Source organism: Cyprinodon tularosa, unplaced genomic scaffold (genome assembly GCF_016077235.1).
Source record: "Cyprinodon tularosa strain WSP-4 unplaced genomic scaffold, ASM1607723v1 ctg270, whole genome shotgun sequence".
Lineage (NCBI taxonomy): Eukaryota > Metazoa > Chordata > Actinopteri > Cyprinodontiformes > Cyprinodontidae > Cyprinodon > Cyprinodon tularosa.
Genome location: NW_024038975.1, coordinates 1,720,595 through 1,738,405, shown reverse-complemented (window position 1 = coordinate 1,738,405; position 17,811 = coordinate 1,720,595). Strand labels below are relative to the sequence as shown.

Below are 17,811 nucleotides of genomic sequence, written 5' to 3'. Positions count from 1 at the left end.
ACATATTTTTAGTATCCAATTGCTCCGAACTAAGGTATTCTACCTTTCCTAAACAAAGACGGGGAAAAAAAGGAGTGTACATTTGCAAAACTTTTAATTTTGTTACGATATACAGTGGATGTATTCAAACTGGAAACAAATGTAATGTTGGCAGTGCTTCTTCATATTCTGTAGTGTTATGAAGAACCTAACGCATCCAAACATGGTTTACAGACACTTGAACATAACAATTACCTTTTACTTACAAAAAACAAAAAATATTCAGTCATCCACACTGTCCCTTGTTTTTAACCTCCAAAAACCACTTGAAACAAAAATAATATTCCACTCGGTGGTTTTAAGGCGAATAAATGCTTAATTTGGCCTAAATGAAATGAATCTATATCCTTGTTAGCTTAGCATCCGTGGTAAAGAAGCATGGTGCTGTAGAGGGTATGGTCATACAGCTGCTCTGCTTTGACAGACTTCTGGTGCTCCACCTGGCTGCCAACACTGCTACTGATCTCACTGTAGATCTGCCGACCATGGAGCATTCCTGCTGTTGGGATACTCGAGGATATATCCCCGCAGTGTCTCTCACCTGCCATTGTAAACAAAAACAATTGTCAAAAAGCTAATACACATCGACTGAACTTGGTCTTTTTACGGATGAGATGAGCAAAGGAAACATTTGGGCTGATTTTGTTTTGCACAACTGTTTTAACTCCTTAAAAGCAGCAAAAAGAGGCAATTTTGAAGTAAAATGAGGTCGCTATGTGACCCAATTTCAAAAAGCTAGAGGTGGAAAAAAAAGAAGCTTTCTGGATTGAACAAGAATCCGATCAATACATTGTGAAATACAGGCAAGATCCTGACGTAACTCAATATTCATTTAAACTAAACAAGATGCTCACAAACAGTCTTAGTTATCCACATGTTCTTAGATATGAAAGCAACATCCACATACTTTATAGAAGGCAAAAATAATGAAATATCTAAAACAAAACAAAGGCCAAAGACCATGTTTATAAAAATCATCCATATTTAATGCTTTCACACAGTCAAGTACAAAGCTAAGCCTGCTCAGTACAAAGAACTGCATTTTTTTTTTTTCAAAATACACACTTGCCTTTTTTCATAAAAAGTATGAACAGAAAAAGAACATCGGAATGGAAAACATTCTATTCAAAATAAAAAAAAAATCTTTCTGCATCTAGAAAAAAAACAAACACTTAAAAAAAAAAAAATCATTTTCAAATATAGCTCAGGTTGTAAGGCTTTTTGAAAACCATGCAATCTTCCTTGAGCGGTTGTTATACAACAGTGAAACACAGATTAATACATCTGATTATTACGTATGAGATTATGCTATAAAATGACAAACACACACACAAGTCCCGTTGACTGCATAAAAACACCTAACATTTACACAGTTACTAGTTTTTAAACCAGATTAAAACCAAATGGAGGGACAGTCATATGTTCAAGCCCCAGAAGCTTTTTAACAGCTAGCAACTACAGAAAGGCAGAGGGATTTTTTATTTCTTAAGAGCTACATTCATGTTGGAATATGCTTTGGCTGATCATACAAAATGCTTTAGGTTCATGAATAACATTGTGAGGGATTGTGTTACCATTAATGTATTTATCTGGCAGTCCTCAGGGAATATAGTATATCTAAAAAAAATTTAAAAAAAAACGAGAGCACTTAACCATTTCCCAAATAGATACTGTAAGTGGAAAACAGATTAAATATGTACTATTTTTTTTTAAATAATCTGACAGGTAAACAAAATGTATCTTTTAAAAGAAAAATATCTAAAAACAAAACAATCTAAAACCAGAAACTTATACAGAAGTTCCTTGAGAAAGATAAAAATCACAAACTACTTTGTATTTTAAAGAAGTACTTACTTGGTTGACTCAAACTTCGCGTCTAATGGGGATACAAACTTCCATAAAATTGTGCAAAACAAAATCAGACTTTAAATCCAAACATAGGGGATAACATGTGGGTAAACTTGAAGCAGAAATTATTAGTTTATAAGAGATATAACAACTAGAAAAAGTCCTTTATCCATCCAAATGCTAATTACACAGATAAGTATGAAACATACCACTCATACACGTCTACACATCGTTTCATTTTAACTCATCACCAAGTCATAAGAAATGCATCCTCTTGTGTGCACACCACATAACAGGAAAATCTGACATTACAAACAATTTGTATTAGTGTGCCATTTTCCACACAGCTCCCTCTACAGGTAGGCATAGGAGTTAGTGCAGCGACAGGGTGTCTGCATTGACGCCACAGTGATGACCTCCAGCTCTTTAGCAGCAGGGCTCAATTTGTTCTGTGGCCCCTGGTCCTCACACTGATCCACAGGCCCCAACCCCTGAGGGGGTCCAAACCCATTCATCCCAAATGTAAAGCTCCCCGGCCCACCTGAGGTTACAGCTGCTGCTGTCTCCATGTTCATGCTCTCCATGTGGGCCTCTCTGGGGCCATCTAGTGGCCCGTTCCCATTCAGCTGTTCAGGTTGCATGGACAGTCCTAGGAACAGAGAGAAGCATTAAACATTTGCAAATTAAGACTCAATAACTCACATTTTATTACCATCAGTTTTAATTGATGTCCTTTATAGAAAAATAAAACAGACTGATTACATTTTCTCCATTATAAAACAATAACACATTCAGAACATTGATCTGCACTTTTTTATGAAGTAAAACTAAATATTTTTTTTAGTAAACATCAAACATATCTATTGGCTCTAAAAAATAAAAAAAATTATTTATTAGAGGATGGCGGAAAAATATCTCACATTATTTTACCAAAACACATCAAAGTGATCCGCCTAATCTCTGACACTATGCTTTTGTTATCGTATTTCAATTTATTTATAGCCTGATGCATCAACATGTTTAATCAAAAACATTAACATAAAGCTTACAAATTGATTTTCGCTATATTTATCATAATGGAAAACCTGTGAAACATTACAAAGTCATCCCTTTATAGACACTCTTAAAGTCAGAGGTGTAGAAGGTGAAGTCGAAAAAATATGATCTATGGCTGAAAACTAAATCTTCAGATGAATTTATCGTCCGCCATCAAAAAACAGCCTCTCAGTCAGAGAAACTAGAATATTGTCTAAAAAGTGAGGCGTGATGAACTCTAAAATAAAACAGCTGTTGCCATGGCGCAGCCCAGGGCAGGTTTTCTGTTCATTGGGTCTCTAAGCTGTTGCTCAAACATTATTGCATAGATATTTACAATGTGAAGTCAATTGGAGTTGATTTTCCTGATACAAAAAATGCTTTTTTTCTCAAATGTTTAGAAAAACTGCATAGGGGTCGTGGTAGTAGCACACATTCTTATATAAAATACCTTTATATAAAGGGGAACCCAGAACATAAATGAAACGAATCCAGTGACCTACCATTAGGTCTGGCCTTTTTGAATGGGTTTGCCTCATCGCCTTCGAAGGACCTCTTTCTGTTGGGCACACCATTCAAGAAGCTTCGTCCTTGGATGGTGGCATGAGCATGGCCACCATTTTGGGTCATGCCATTTAAAAAAGCCCCATTAAGGGACTGAGCCATGTTTTGCTGCAGGTTCTGGGCATTGGCGAGTATCTGAGCGCACTCCTGGAATCCCTGTGCGTGGGCCAGCTCAGCGGCCGTCAGCCCATTGGCATTCCTCATTCTGCACAACGGGAAGAGGGAGTGTCAGAAGCACTTAATGCACTTTTGATTTACATACACAAAAAAACAACAGTAGACAAGCCCAAGCACACACGCACGCACACACTGACACACACACACACACACACACACACAGACTCACCAAGTAAAGATACAGACAGACATTCATAGAGGTATAAAAATAGCCTGTTCTGCTCATCCCTTTCATATACTCTCCATCATCTTCATGAGAGATGACGAATGATCCTCTCTGGATCAACCTCACTTAGAGCTTAGTTTCCCCATTTCCACAGAATTTAGGGAAACATATCTGCTGCAGAGGGACATGATTAAGACAACTGTAGACATTTAAAGCTAAGTTTGTGTATCCGAGGCTCTGAAGATGGATCCAATCAGCCCCCATACCACAAGCATTTATGGGGGCTTCAAAGCTTGGCTTCTATGCAAGAGATGGGAGCAAAGAGAGTATTTTAATGAAACTCCATTTTATGTTTTCCAGCGCTGATGATGATCAAGGAACTCAGCTTCCAAATCCCCATTGAGATTTTCCAGAAGAAAGCCTTTTCTCAACAGCAAAAGCTGCCAAAGTGGAGAAGTCTTCAGAGACAAACAAAAGCACAAGTCTCTGGGTCCAAAGTAAGAGCGGTTTTGACCAATCCACACAAGAGCAAGGAAGGGAATAAAACAACAGCTTCGGCTGTAAGAAATTATTGATCCCGACTTTTAAGAAAAGTAAACAAGTAGAAAGGAGTTGTGTACCAGTTTTTAACAGGAGTGTGTACTGTAAACAGTTGTGTTAATCATGTCCAGCTGAAGCAGAAATAATGTGATTTTCTGAGTGCAATAATGAATGAGAAAACAGAAGTGCCAGAGATTATCTTTCATTTTAAGCACTGAAGTCTGTGCCGTTAAAAGTGTGGAAGCAAATGTCACAGCTAAACAAAAAGTTGAAGCCAGAATGTGTCATTTTCTGGTTAAAATCTTTTAAAAAAGTGATTGAGGTTTATTAGATGGACAAGGTACAAAGTAGACAATGTGTGTGGATCTAGTTTTCAATAAACTCAAAACTGCAGTGGAAATTTCTGGCTCTTGTTTGGCAAATAAGACAATAGCGCCTTGTTCTGAGCCCACATATCATACAGCAGTGGGTTCCCTGATTAAAACAAATGCTTCTTTGTCAAAGAATTAGAGCTACTTCTACACCCTATCCTTTATTATCAGTCAAAAAAAAAAAAAAAAGGATGAATGGACTGGAGGAGAATAACAGTACAGTGCTAGAAATGCATAGCCTTTATAAGCTAAATTATACTTAACAATGTTAAGGATGAAATCCTTAAAAAATAAAAATAAAAAAAAAGAACATGACATTGGCTTCCACACCAAGTAGAATTTAAAGCACATTTGCTGTTTAATCATTCATTTCAGATTAGAAATTGCCTAATTCTGCATTCTGATCTAAACAGTAATGCAAAATAAAACAGGTCAAAAGCTAGTGCACATGATAAAACATTCTGTAATATTTCAAGATTAAAGAAAAAAGATCACAAAAACTTGCTGCACATTACCCATCCCCTTTTAAAATTAACGCTTCCAACGTAAGATCGGATTTATCCAAGAAACCCTTGGGTAGATGAACTGGTCTCACTCCAGGAATACAAACGGATCTTAAATCAACAACTGTTCAAAGCCTCCATACTCAATAAGTTACTGTTACATTCCCTTTTAAAAAGAAATACAATTTCTAAGAACAGGAACAAGGAGTTCTAATCACTCTGATAAAATAAAAATAAAAAATGGCCGCTGCTTCATTCTACAAAAACATTTGCCATGTTAGCTGCATGGGAAACATTTCAGTATATTTAGGAAACTAGCTCATATTTGAATCCACATGGGATCATTTAGAACTCAGACTCAGCTAAATAAATCCTAAAAATTGCACTTTATTAAGACTTTATTTTTTTATATAATTAACCTTATCAAGCAATTAATATTTGTTACTATAATAGCTTTAAAACAAAAGTAACTGATCACTAACACAGAACGTTAATAATTATTTTCATCTTACAGAAATTAGCAGAAACAAGAAATGTCCAGAGTAAGAAATTAATTTCTAATCCGACTTCTAATTTTCCCACATATTAAAATCTGCAGCTTTTATTCGACTCATCATATCCTTCAGATGCAGTTTGAGTTGGACTTATACTTGCATCAAACTAGTATTCCTTTAGTGAGACCTTAACATCTATGGAAAATAGTGATTCAATAAAATTAATAACTGTAATAATTAGCATTAATCCAGGTTTCAATTCGAAATTTTGAAAAGGGAAGCGTTAATTCTTTGTAAATGCCTGGTATGCTTTGCTTTTCAGTCCTAAGCACACTGTATGCATCTTCACTAACTATTGTCTAACCTTCCAGAAGCAGCCTATAGTCATGCTACATCTTGACATGGGACTCATGTGATTAAAACCTGGCCATTTAAAAAGGATTCTTCTGGTTAGTTCAAAAAAAAAAAAAGGCTAAATACAGGAACATTTATGGATAAATAAGCAAAGCATGCAGGTCTAAAAAATAAAATAAAAACAACAACTTTAGTTTTGATTCATTAAAAAAACCTAGCATTAAAACCAATCACCGCAAGAAATACCTCAACAGTTTGCCAGTGTGTAGATAGGAAGCGATAGTGAGAACACTCAATGCCACAACAGTGCGGCTATCCCAGGGAACGGGGCAGACTCAGCAGTGTCTATTCTCCCCCTTTCTAGGATTACTTGAAAAAACCAAGTCATTTCCAATTCAATGGCTGCAAAACAATTAAGATGTATGGTTCTGGTTTTAACATAGCAAACTTTTTTTTTCTTCTGTAACTTATTGTCACTTTCATAAAGGAAAAGGTGACAGATTAGACGTCAAAACAGACTATGATATTATATAAGGTTAATACTGTGACAGACAAAAGAAAAAAAAACATTTCTGTGTATAAAGGAAGACATCTGGTACAGTGAAATGACAGTGCATAACCATAGCAACAGGATGATGTTAGCATTAAACAGGTCAGTACATGATGCTGTGCAGACTCACTCAGCTGCTCTAAGCTACTCTGATCACCAGCAGCCTCTCAGCACTGTCCTCCCTGCAGCTAGTGTCATACTGAACCACCTGCATACTCTGAGGCTCATGACAATTACAAAGGCCTTAATTGAAGGATTTTGATCGTTTTTTTAAATACAAAAGTTCATGTTTTGGCAGTGACACAAATGGATTTTGGAAAGTTTGCCAAAATATTGGTTTAATTGAGAAATAGACTGGCTAAATTCACTTTGGCTGCACACTGCTATAAAAAAAAAAAAAAGAAGCAGCAAAAGTAATGTATCCTCTTGTTTCATTTGGGGTTCTCTCCAAGCAAGATTGGGCAGCCATCATTGTTTGGCATCACATGTGTAAGGACACTGCAGCTTAGACATCTGCAACTGAAAGATAAGTTCACTACTTCTTGAAGAACGTCCAGGAAATGGTTAAGTTGCAGAGACCAAGACCTCCCAGCCAGATCCAGGATGGTTTACAACAGAGGTGAGCACTTATAGAGCAGAGCTTGAAGACCGGCAGGAAGGAACGGATGCATGAGCAAAATTAAGAAGCGGCGACCTTAAAAGGACGCCTTCTGACAAAAATGTCAGAGATAATGTCTGACTGAAAAGGCATCCATGACAGAAAGGATGTAAAATGCTGGACAATAGGAGACATGGCGAAAAGTTAATTCCTCTAATTATCAATTTATCCTCTAAAGACATAATCTGGGATTAAAATAATCCTCAAGACTTATTTTAAAGACCAAGTCCCAGCTCAGTTATGGTGAGCTAAAGAGAGAAAATCTGAAGACGAAAGGTTGAAAATGCCTGTAGGGGCTACAGGAGGTAGTGAAGAGGTGCAGGCGCTTACTGAGAGGGCCATTTATCTCTGTCGCTTCGATCTTCTTCAGGCTTTTTTTTTTTCCATACTTGAGAAGGTCAGTACAGGAGAAATACTGTGGCAAATCCATAGTATGGCTTTGATCTAAAATTGTGCAAGCAAGGTACGCACACAGAAAGTCTCCTTTCACTGAACTCCTGCCAGGACCAGCAGAAAGCGTAGATTTTTGACGTTGAGCCAGAAAACCTCCAAGATCATATTAAGAACTTTTGAGTTAATTCAGAAAATGAGTGGCTGATATATCTCCTAACACTCGTTAACATAACACTTTTTTTTCCTCAATCTAAACAAAAAAAAGGTTGAATAAATAAAAAACGCCATTTAATTCACTGCCAAAATATTCACTTATGTTTTTTCTCTATTAATTATTTATTTAATTTAGTGCTCTGATCTTATATTGGTTTTGCTTATGTCATTTAAGCTTACCTTGTTCTTTTCGAAGCTTTATAACAGTTTTTTTTTTCCTTTCTTTTAGGCTGCAGTGCAAGTAATGCAATATAAAATGGATGGTAACGGCCTCTTTAAAAGGTATCTGTATGGCTAAGCTTTTATATAAAGCAGAAAATATCATACATTTTCTAAAAAGCTAAATTGTGAAATAGATTAAGTATTAACAACCTAGTTTATTTAATTTATTTTATTGTGACGTTATTTTCCCAAAGAACAATGCATTTAAATTTTCAATGACATGACCTGCTCTTTAGAGTCTAAAGTACTAAAATGTATTTCGCATAAGTGTTCATATAGTTTGGTTATTTAACTAAAGATCTGGACCCTGAATTTCAAAGAATTCTTAAAACTGATTCCTTTTAAAAAAGGTACATTTTCTAAGAAACGCTGGTTCTTTAAGCTATATTTATTTGAAAAGCAAGGTGTAGACAAATTAGCAGATAAATATGTAAGGTTTCTAAAATGATCACTTAAAATTCCATCAGTCGTATGTGCACGGTCTGGCTCTGATAGTTTATCATAACATCAGTTTCTTTCGTCGGCAAGCACGATGTCAGCCGTCAGGTGCCATTTGACAAATTCCTCATCAAATTGATCTAAGATTTTCTATATTTTGTTTTTTTTAAAAAGCAATAAAAATAGTCCACTCAAACAATTTTACCTTAGTTTGTAAGGACAAGCAGTGAAGATCCCTTTCACAATATCTAGGGCACACTGTGACCCATTTATAAAAAAAAACCTAAATAACTTCCTCTTGTGGATTCATAAGCCAGAAGGTTGACTGCAATTTTTTAAGTTCGAAAAGAGCAGGGAGAGGAAAATAGGGAGACCAAAGGTTGTTTACTCAGGAATCCAGAAAAATGTCAAGTGTTGCAATAAACTGGGGCAAGACATCCAGCGAAGACCGAAGATAAAAACCTAACAGCAGGAGTTTGTTTTTCCAAGCGTGGGAGGACTTATTGCCTGGCAATAGGATGAGTAAAGCCTCCTACTGGTGAGAGCTTTCATCCGCTGCCAATGAAAATGTGGTAACGGGGGAAGCAAACGGATTCTCCAGGACCAGATCGAACGCCACAGTATGACAAGACAGTCGGTGCAGTTTAATAAATGGTTCTTGGGGCGACAGCGAATGGAACTAACCGATTGTTTATTTCTGACGTTTAACCAAACCAGATAACAAGTAGATAATTAACAAAGAGTTCAAAAATAAATAACGGATAGACGTTTTTTTTTTCTCAGAAAAAATACACAATTGTCTCTACTGACTAAAAAGTGTTTGTTTACCTTAAATTACCGCAAGATTTAAATGCTGCCTTTTTAGTTTTTTTCCAGTTGAAGGCTAAAACATTAAGCAAACTACCTAAACAGACCCATCTGATAAGCTGTGTTTGATTTTAACAAAAACTAAATTAAATGGAATTTAGTTACTGTGTCTTTCCAGTATCTGAATTCTTGTTTAAAGTAATTTAACAATTTGTCATGAGCCTCACCCCCACCTTGTGTACTGTAGTGTCCCTCCCAGGTTCACCCCACTATAATCCTTAAATAAAAAAATTAAATACAAGTCAAACTTCATAATAGACTGAACTAAATAGCTGTGATCTGCAGGGGGAAAAAAGAATAACATTTTAATCATAAGGAAATCTCATTAACTGATGACCAAGTGCACATATAAGAGGCTGACATAAGTTTGCAAACGATCAAAGCAACTAGGGGGTTAAGAGTATTAGGAACATGAAAATAAACCCTCAAAAAATAAAAAAGCTAATAAAGTTGGTCATACATCAATATACATAAATTAAAATTTACTTTTAAAATTCCATTACTAGTAAATGACACCAAACATTAGCTTTTCCATGGCATCTTAAGAAGTAAGTGTTCAGGAACGGCTTAATATTAACAAACTGTACTGATGTCAGAGTTTGTTTGGCAACAGCCAATTTTTTTCCTGCTGAGTTTGCTTATTTCTCTCATATTATGAAGCAAGCTCTGTAATATTAGACCTCCAAAGGTTCATAAACAAAATTGTTCCTTTTACTGACCCCCCTGGTAGCTTGGACTTATTGTACTGTACTGCTTCATCAGAGAAAATGGAAAAACATTTGTTGCAGAAAATGAAAGCGCTAAAAAAAAAAAAAAGAATAACACTTTGGATTAAATGAGAAAATACATTTTATGCATCATGTTAGAAATGTTTGATTTTAACTTTTTTTTTTTTTTTTCCTAAAGCGAAAGCAGTTGTACAAAGTTGGTACTATAGCTAAAACGTTCATTACAAACAGGCTGAGTGACAAGAGGCATATTTTCTTTTCACAACACTCTACAAACAAACAATCTAAATGCTGTAGAGCTGGTTTTGTAAATTGCTTTAGGTAACAGCAGTTCAAACGTGTATCGTATAATCATTAACCTGCTGCTCTACATGTGTTAGACGGAAATTTAGGGAAAGTATAAAGTAGGAGTTTCTTAATCGTCAGGCTTCGGCTACATCAATCATAAAATGCTTTTATTTAATGGAATGAAGGCCGCCAACTTCAAAGCTGTAGTTAAGTATCACCCTTGATGACAGTGTTATCTACATTTTCCTGCCATTTATTCAAACAATAGCAGGCTTTGTATTTCTAAACATAAAACTGCAGAAACTATCCAGCAGCAGGGAAGTTTGTAATTGTTTTGTCTATGCATTTTCATCTTGTGCAACAAACAAGCCTGTAGCTTTAAAAAAATATATATAATAAAACTGCTTCTAAATAAGAATGTGCATTTGGTCATCCAGTCAAAGTTTTTTTTTATGTAAAACAATAGAAAAAAAAATGTTAAATAAAATGACACTCTAGTTCAACAAATATCATGCAACATGACCTAAGAGATAATCAACAGTTTATCAACCTTTACATTAAGTTGTCCTTTTGTTGGTGCAATAATGATGCCATATTGCTAATACCTTCATTAAGATCAGAGGTGAAGGTAGAGTTTTAAACTCTACTTTTCAGGAAATTATTTCTTAAAACTGCAAAGAATCTCTTTTTCTTTAAGTCTTCAGAAATGGCCTGTTTTTGGCGATCTGGTTGTTATACCAATAGATCTTCATACTAATATTACACACAGAGGACAACTTAATGCCAATTGTTATAAACAACAATTTTAAGGAATAACAAATACATCACATTTCCAAGGGAGCACCATCAGCTAGGTTTATATGTGGCAATAAAACTCACAATTAAGCTAAAGAAGCCAACAATTTACAGAAGGCATCTCTGACGTATTTCAAATTGTATTTAAATGTAAAGATGTGCTGTTTCCTGCTCTCTAGCAACATCAAACCTCAGAAACACCTTTATCATTTTAATTTCAGTGTTTGCCACTGAAATAAAATCAATGTAGTAGATCAGACATAATCTACAACATGAATCATCAGGAAAAAACATGAAAATATAATATATTTACTCACTATGTAGTTAATATACATGCAATCTCAAACTGATTAAGATGTTTGAATAAAGAAGCTCGTTTTAAGCTCAGAACTGTTTCTTAAACAAATTCAGTTTGTTGACAAAATCTTTTTTCAATTTACAGATTCCTTCATTTATCCATTTTCACATGCATCTTTGAAAAAACAGAAAAAAATGGAAACATTTAACCATTAATGCCGTCGTGAATTTGATGGTGGTCCCTTGTAATGGAGCAAATAAAATGTTGGATGTTAAAGAGGAAAAGAAGTGTGGACGAGACTGATGTCAAGACTTACTCAGCTTTCGCTCCCTGAATCAAGAGAGCATTGATGCATTCCAGACTGCCCGCTCGAGCAGCCTTGTGGATGGGCGTCTCGCCCACATAGTCCTAGAAGATGACGAGAAAAGCTCAATCAGAAGACCTTAGGCATGGGACACCAACATTCAGCTTTGGCTGGTTTAAAAGTGGCAATTTCAGGAAAAAGGGGGGGCTTTAAATAATGTTTACTTTAATTGTTTATGGTGCTTACATTTCCAAAAGAAAGCTGTAGATTGACCCGAGGGCATGAAGCCTCCTCACCTCATTTGACTCACCTACAGGTCAATTTTGAACAATTCTCTTGCTAACAGAACTAGCAGATTGCATAGCATATGAACCCACTAAATCGAGTTTGTTATGGTTCGACTGGTCTAGATGCGTTCAATCTGATCCCATTCAGTGATCACAGCATGGACCCTGTCCAACTGGTTCTATCTGTACTTTATATTTACAACAACCTCTTTGGATGACATACTTTTTTAATTTTTTTTGGTGGCATAAAGGGCTAAGGCAAAAAATGACACAACGCATCTTTTAAGCATCTACATTGACTGATTGCCCCCTGTAAGCAAAATGCTACCCATCTTTTTATCGATTTTTTAAAATCCTATACAGCACATTTTTACTGGGAAAATCCTTTAATACTTCTGAGAACATGCCTCACAACCTACAACAGGGTGTGACTCAATACTGCCAAACCTGAACTTTTTACCCAGACATCAACACCGCCCACACACATTTACAGTTACAACCGTCGGAGAGCAAATGGAGGAAGAAAAACAGGCTACCCTCAGAAGGCTCCTTCTAACCACAAAGCAATGAAATCAACACCAATAACTTTTCTGTTCTCCACTCCAGCACTAGACAGCTGATATATTTATAATATCCACTAAATTCAAAACTCAAACCTCTTAGCAGGTTGACTCAACAGAAACACTGAGGAATTTTCAAGGGCTAAAGAGATCAGTGCGCTTTGCCGTGACGACAATATGTTATGTCATTGTGACCTACTAATCCAATCTCTCTCAGTAGAGCAGCAGAGCATAAAATATAGCCCCAGTGCATGAAACGACACATACAATCCCAGAGGGAGCCGAAAAACAATGCAAAATGCATATAAATACACAAATATGCCTCACAGGAATTTGTTTTGCAGAAACAGTTTAAAAAAAATAATAATAATTTCTGTTTATTTAGGTAAGAATTAAGAAACACTTTCAGGACAAAGATCCTGAGTTGGGATTATCCTCTCGGATGGGATCATATAAAATCTGCTCTGCCCTTTTCATTCACTTCAGTAGCTATTCTTTGTCATTACAATACTATTTATAAAACAGTCAAAATAAAAGATCACATTTCAAATGAATGAGGACTGAAACTTTTCCCCAAACAAACTGCATCTTATTATGTGTCTTGTGTGAAATGTGCATCTGTTATCATACCCGTCTGTTAATATCTGCACCAGCTTGAAGCAGCCATAACAAACACTCAGGGTGGCCCCCAAAGGCAGCGATGTGAGTGGGCGTCTGTGCAAACCTGGATGTAACCGAGTTCACGCCGCAGCCCACTTGAACCAGGCGCATCACACAGTCCAGCTGTGGAGGAAAGCAAAAATCAGTGGGGAGAAAAAAGAGGTGGGGGTCAGATTACACGCAGAGATGTGCGCAGTGCTTTCAAAGAAACACGACCGACGTGAAAAACTGCAAATATAAATAAAATGTATCGTGTTCAATCATTTTTTTTAACTTTTTTTGTTAAATAATTACAAATATAAATTATCTTATGATGCAGAAAATAGCTCAGTTAAAGTTAGCCTTAGAAAAATGTCACGTAGTCTTCATTTTTTAAAACACACATGCCAGTTTAACAGCTCCGTTTAGCTTTTCCTGCACAGTTCAGCTTTATTTATAAATAGTTTTACACACAACGAATACAAAATGTTAAATTTGTTCAAATAAACAAACGTTATTTGGGATTTCTTTAGCTAGCAACGGCTAGCTCTAAATGTTAGCTTCGATTGACACAAATACCAGGAAATGGCCGAGAGAAGAGACCTCAACCGTTCTGGTTATTCATAAAAAAAAACAACTAGTCGTTTTTTTTTTTTTTATACCTTTCCAAAATGAGCGGCCCAGTGTATGGGCGTCCAGCCGTAGAAAGTGTCCTCAACCGTGAGGTCAGCCGGGTTCGAGGTGCACTGAAGGAGCGAGCACAAGGCACCGACGTCTCCATCCCTGCAAGCCCGATGGAGAGGGAAGCGGCTGTTCAACACCTCCTCGCTAGAGAATCCAGACTCCACTCCCAGAGACATGGTAACAGAACAATAGAAACAAATGTCACGATAGCAAGTTTAAATAACAGATAAATTTCTAGCTATTGATCTGTTTGAGCTAGCTGTCTGTCTGAGGACACGCGCCACCCTGACTACTGAGTCTTTCTGCCTGACAACAAAAGAGATCAGCACAGCCTGGAGAGCCGCAAGGCGAGCCGCAAACTCTGGACTGGATTCCTCATTCCAGTGGAGCGGCTTATGGTGTTGGTCGTATGTTTGGCTGTCTGGGCATTGTGGGCAAAACATGTAGCTCAGAAACACAATGTTAATGCTCATCAGTGGAGTCAAAAGTACACACATTTGTTACTTAAGTATAATTATTGATACTGCAATTGTTGATAAGTACAATTATTGATACTGTTTAAAAACACAAAAGTTGAAGTAAAAACTTGACCTCTTTACTCTAGTAAAAGTGAAAAGGTATGTATGTGCTCAGAAAAAAACACTTAAAGTATAAAAGTATACCATTAGCAAAAAGTAGTATACTTGAAGCAAATTCTCTTAGGAATACTTAAGTATAAGTATAAGTTTAGAAAGTATACCGAACAATGTACTTTTAGTGTACTTAAAGTATTATTTAAGTAATACTTCTTCAAACTAAATTGTAACATTTTTAAGTTTACTAAAGTATACTTAAAGTATACTTTAGTAAGCAATAAAGTAAACAATAGTATAGTCAAGTGTACTTGACTATACTATTGTTAAGTATATGAAATATAGTTTAGAATAAGTAAATTCTAAGTACACTGCCTGATTTTAAGTGTGAAATTAGTGCACTTTTAGTATATTTGAATAAACTACTTTTTGGCTAGGGTAAAGTAACCTTAAAAAAAAACAAAAAACAAACCAGCCAGATGCCACTATATTAATTAAAAGCTTAATGAGGGAGGTCTTGTTGGTCTCCATCTCCCGATACGCTCTCGCCTGTGTCTGACCTTTGAGACATTTCAACATCTTTTTCTGAATCCGACATTGTAGCATGGCATAGACAATTCACGTTTACAGTTTGAAGAAAACCTGCTTGCTTCTGATGATTTCCTTTAGACAACCAATGAGTGTTTGCTTTATATGACTCATCCAATTACACTAGTTTTCACTAGATGTGGATGGAGCCAATGATCTGCATTGGATGGCGCACATGACGTCAAATAAATATTTATAAACATTAAACCGAAGCCAAGGGTAACGAGTAACATTTGTTTTAAAAATGTAAGGAATAGAAAGTACAGATACTTGCGTGAAAATGTAATGAGTAGAAGCCAGAAGTAGAAAGAAAAATAAGTAATGGAGTAAAGTATAGATACTTCGTTACTGTACTTAAGTACACTTTTTAGGTATCTATACTGGAGAGATCTGTACGCCTCCAAGATGTACAGGGAAGATTGTGGCTGATCTCTCGCACCACAGCCATAAACAATTTCAGTCACTTCCCTCTGGCAGGAGGCTGCTGTCCATCAAGACCAAAAACCTGACTCCACAAGAAGTTTCTTCCCATCCGCTAGAAGCCTTATCAACAAGACCCAGAGACCCCGGTGACACTGACACTGCCTCTCTCCCTCCCTCCCCCATTCAGGACCTACAAGCTACACCAACATAGCATCTCCAGACCTTCTGCGTTACACAGTCTATACTATTAACACAGTCTACTGTGTATATAGTATATAGCTATATACTATATATTGTATATAGTATATTGTATGTTTTATTGTATATAGCTATAGATTCTGTATATATATATATAATTTGTCTGCACCATCAACACGAAGTCAAATTCCTTCTAATTGCAAACCTACTTGGCAATAAACTTGATTCTGATTTTGATTATTGTTGCCCTCATTGGGCGACAGTGGGGTCAGGTGCAGGAGTTTGCCCTGCAATTGGAGGGTTGTTGGTTTGAGCCCCGGTGTTATCATTGTCGATGTGTTCTTGGGCAAGACACTTCACCTGCATGCCTATTGATGGTGGTCAGAGGGCACCTGTACAACAGCCTCACTTCTGTCAGTGAGGCCCAGGGCAGCAGTGGCCACAATGTAGTTTGCCATCAGTATGTGTATGAATGACTGAAGTAAAGCGCTTTGGTCAAGTCTTCTGACTTTAAAAAGCGCTATAAAAGTACTGGCCATTTACCATTTTGACATTTCGCCAAATTCAAAGCAAGTAGTTCTACTCTAAAATAGAGGATGGCAGAAGATATACTTGTAAGACATTTTAGTTGCAAGTATTTTAACCATAAACTAACAACAAAAATGCAGTAATTAATTACTAGCATCAATGCACAACAATTAAGATAGATGGTACAGATATTGTGCTTGTCCATGGTCCTGTTGATACAGTGTGAGACCTGGTAGGGTCATATAACCATGATATGAATATTGAACATTGGTTAAAAGGATCAAAATTACTTTCCAGACTAAACTCTACTCTCAGAGGAGTATCAAAGATCATCTGGTGGCCCCCTATAGGCTGAGCCTGCTATAAAGCCTGCTCATCCTATCACTGAAAAAAGTACCGTAATGTAACCACTTTTGGCATTCACTTAATCGTATTTAGTTACTTTAACACAATTGTTTTATGTCCTACCCTGCTAACATGAAACAATTGTGTTAAAAGTAACTAAATATGATTAAGTAAATGCCTTTTTTCAATTTTCTTTGCCTGTGGATCCAGTGAAGAGAACATTGGGAAAGAAGAACCATCTGAATGCTTATCCCTGCAGCAGTATTATCACATTCTTCAAACTCTATTCAAAGTTAAGTAAAGCTTGTAGCCTGCATTCAAGAACCAGATGGTTCAAATGGGCCATATAATTGAGGAACAGTGTGGACAACCCTAAGCATCCTCTTTCAGAGAGTGTCATACAACAACCAGTGTCTACAGACAGAGGCTTCTGCAGGTCACTTTAAACCAGCGGAACCTGAAAAGCTATCAACATCCACAAAAAACAAAACAAAAAAAACTATAATATCAATTTAAATAGCATTTAATTCTCCTTTGTGATAAAAAATACATATTCTTTATTAAATTGAGTTGTATTCGACTGGAGTAACAGCACTGAAGCTCTTCACAGGAAAGGTCAAAGCAGAGAATAGTATATGACTTGTACTTAAATATTTTTTTATCAGGTCTGATGACCCCAAAGCACTTTAGAAGTATTTAAATGCTATTTACCATCATAACATACAATCTACAGAAGGCATGTTGGGTGAGGTGTCTTGCTCAATGATGCAACAAATATGTCAGTTGGAGCAGGAGCTCAAACCAGCAACCCACCAGTCACAGAACAAACATTAATCTCCTGAGCCCCCATCACTCTGCTAAAGAGGCTAAGATCCATTGATGTTCATGGGGCGCTGCTGAAGACTTTCTTTTTTTTCTGTGTTGGCGTCAGCGGCCTTCTTTGATACTGTTTATTGGAGCAGCAGCTTATCTACAGCTGAGAGGAAGCCGGTAAATAGGCTTATCACGGAGGTTAGCTCTGTTCTTGGATGCCCTTTCGACCCAATGCGGGTGGTGGAAGACAGAAGGACTCTGTTCACTGTTAGTACATGTCTTCCAGCCTGTGCATGGAGATGTATACATATGACATAGTGCTGCACCCT

The 17,811-nt window shown here is 36.6% G+C and overlaps 1 protein-coding gene across 2 annotated transcripts; it reads right to left on the bottom strand.

Moving 5' to 3' along the window:
• Positions 1 to 77: 77 nt before the first annotated feature.
• On the bottom strand, positions 78 to 14,335 carry ankrd10b (ankyrin repeat domain 10b). Of its 2 annotated transcripts, XM_038289617.1 has the most exons (6): positions 13,994 to 14,334; positions 13,323 to 13,475; positions 11,858 to 11,949; positions 3,426 to 3,691; positions 2,429 to 2,536; positions 78 to 580 (listed from the first exon to the last, which is right to left on the bottom strand). In XM_038289617.1, exons 1-6 carry the CDS (start codon positions 14,189 to 14,191, stop codon positions 396 to 398), a joined length of 1,002 nt encoding a protein of 333 aa, XP_038145545.1. In that variant the 5' UTR covers positions 14,192 to 14,334; the 3' UTR covers positions 78 to 395. The 2 variants fall into 2 exon arrangements, with proteins under 2 accessions (XP_038145545.1, XP_038145544.1); XM_038289616.1 differs by lacking the exon at positions 78 to 580 and having other exon boundaries at positions 1,004 to 2,536; positions 13,994 to 14,335.
• Positions 14,336 to 17,811: the final 3,476 nt, after the last annotated feature.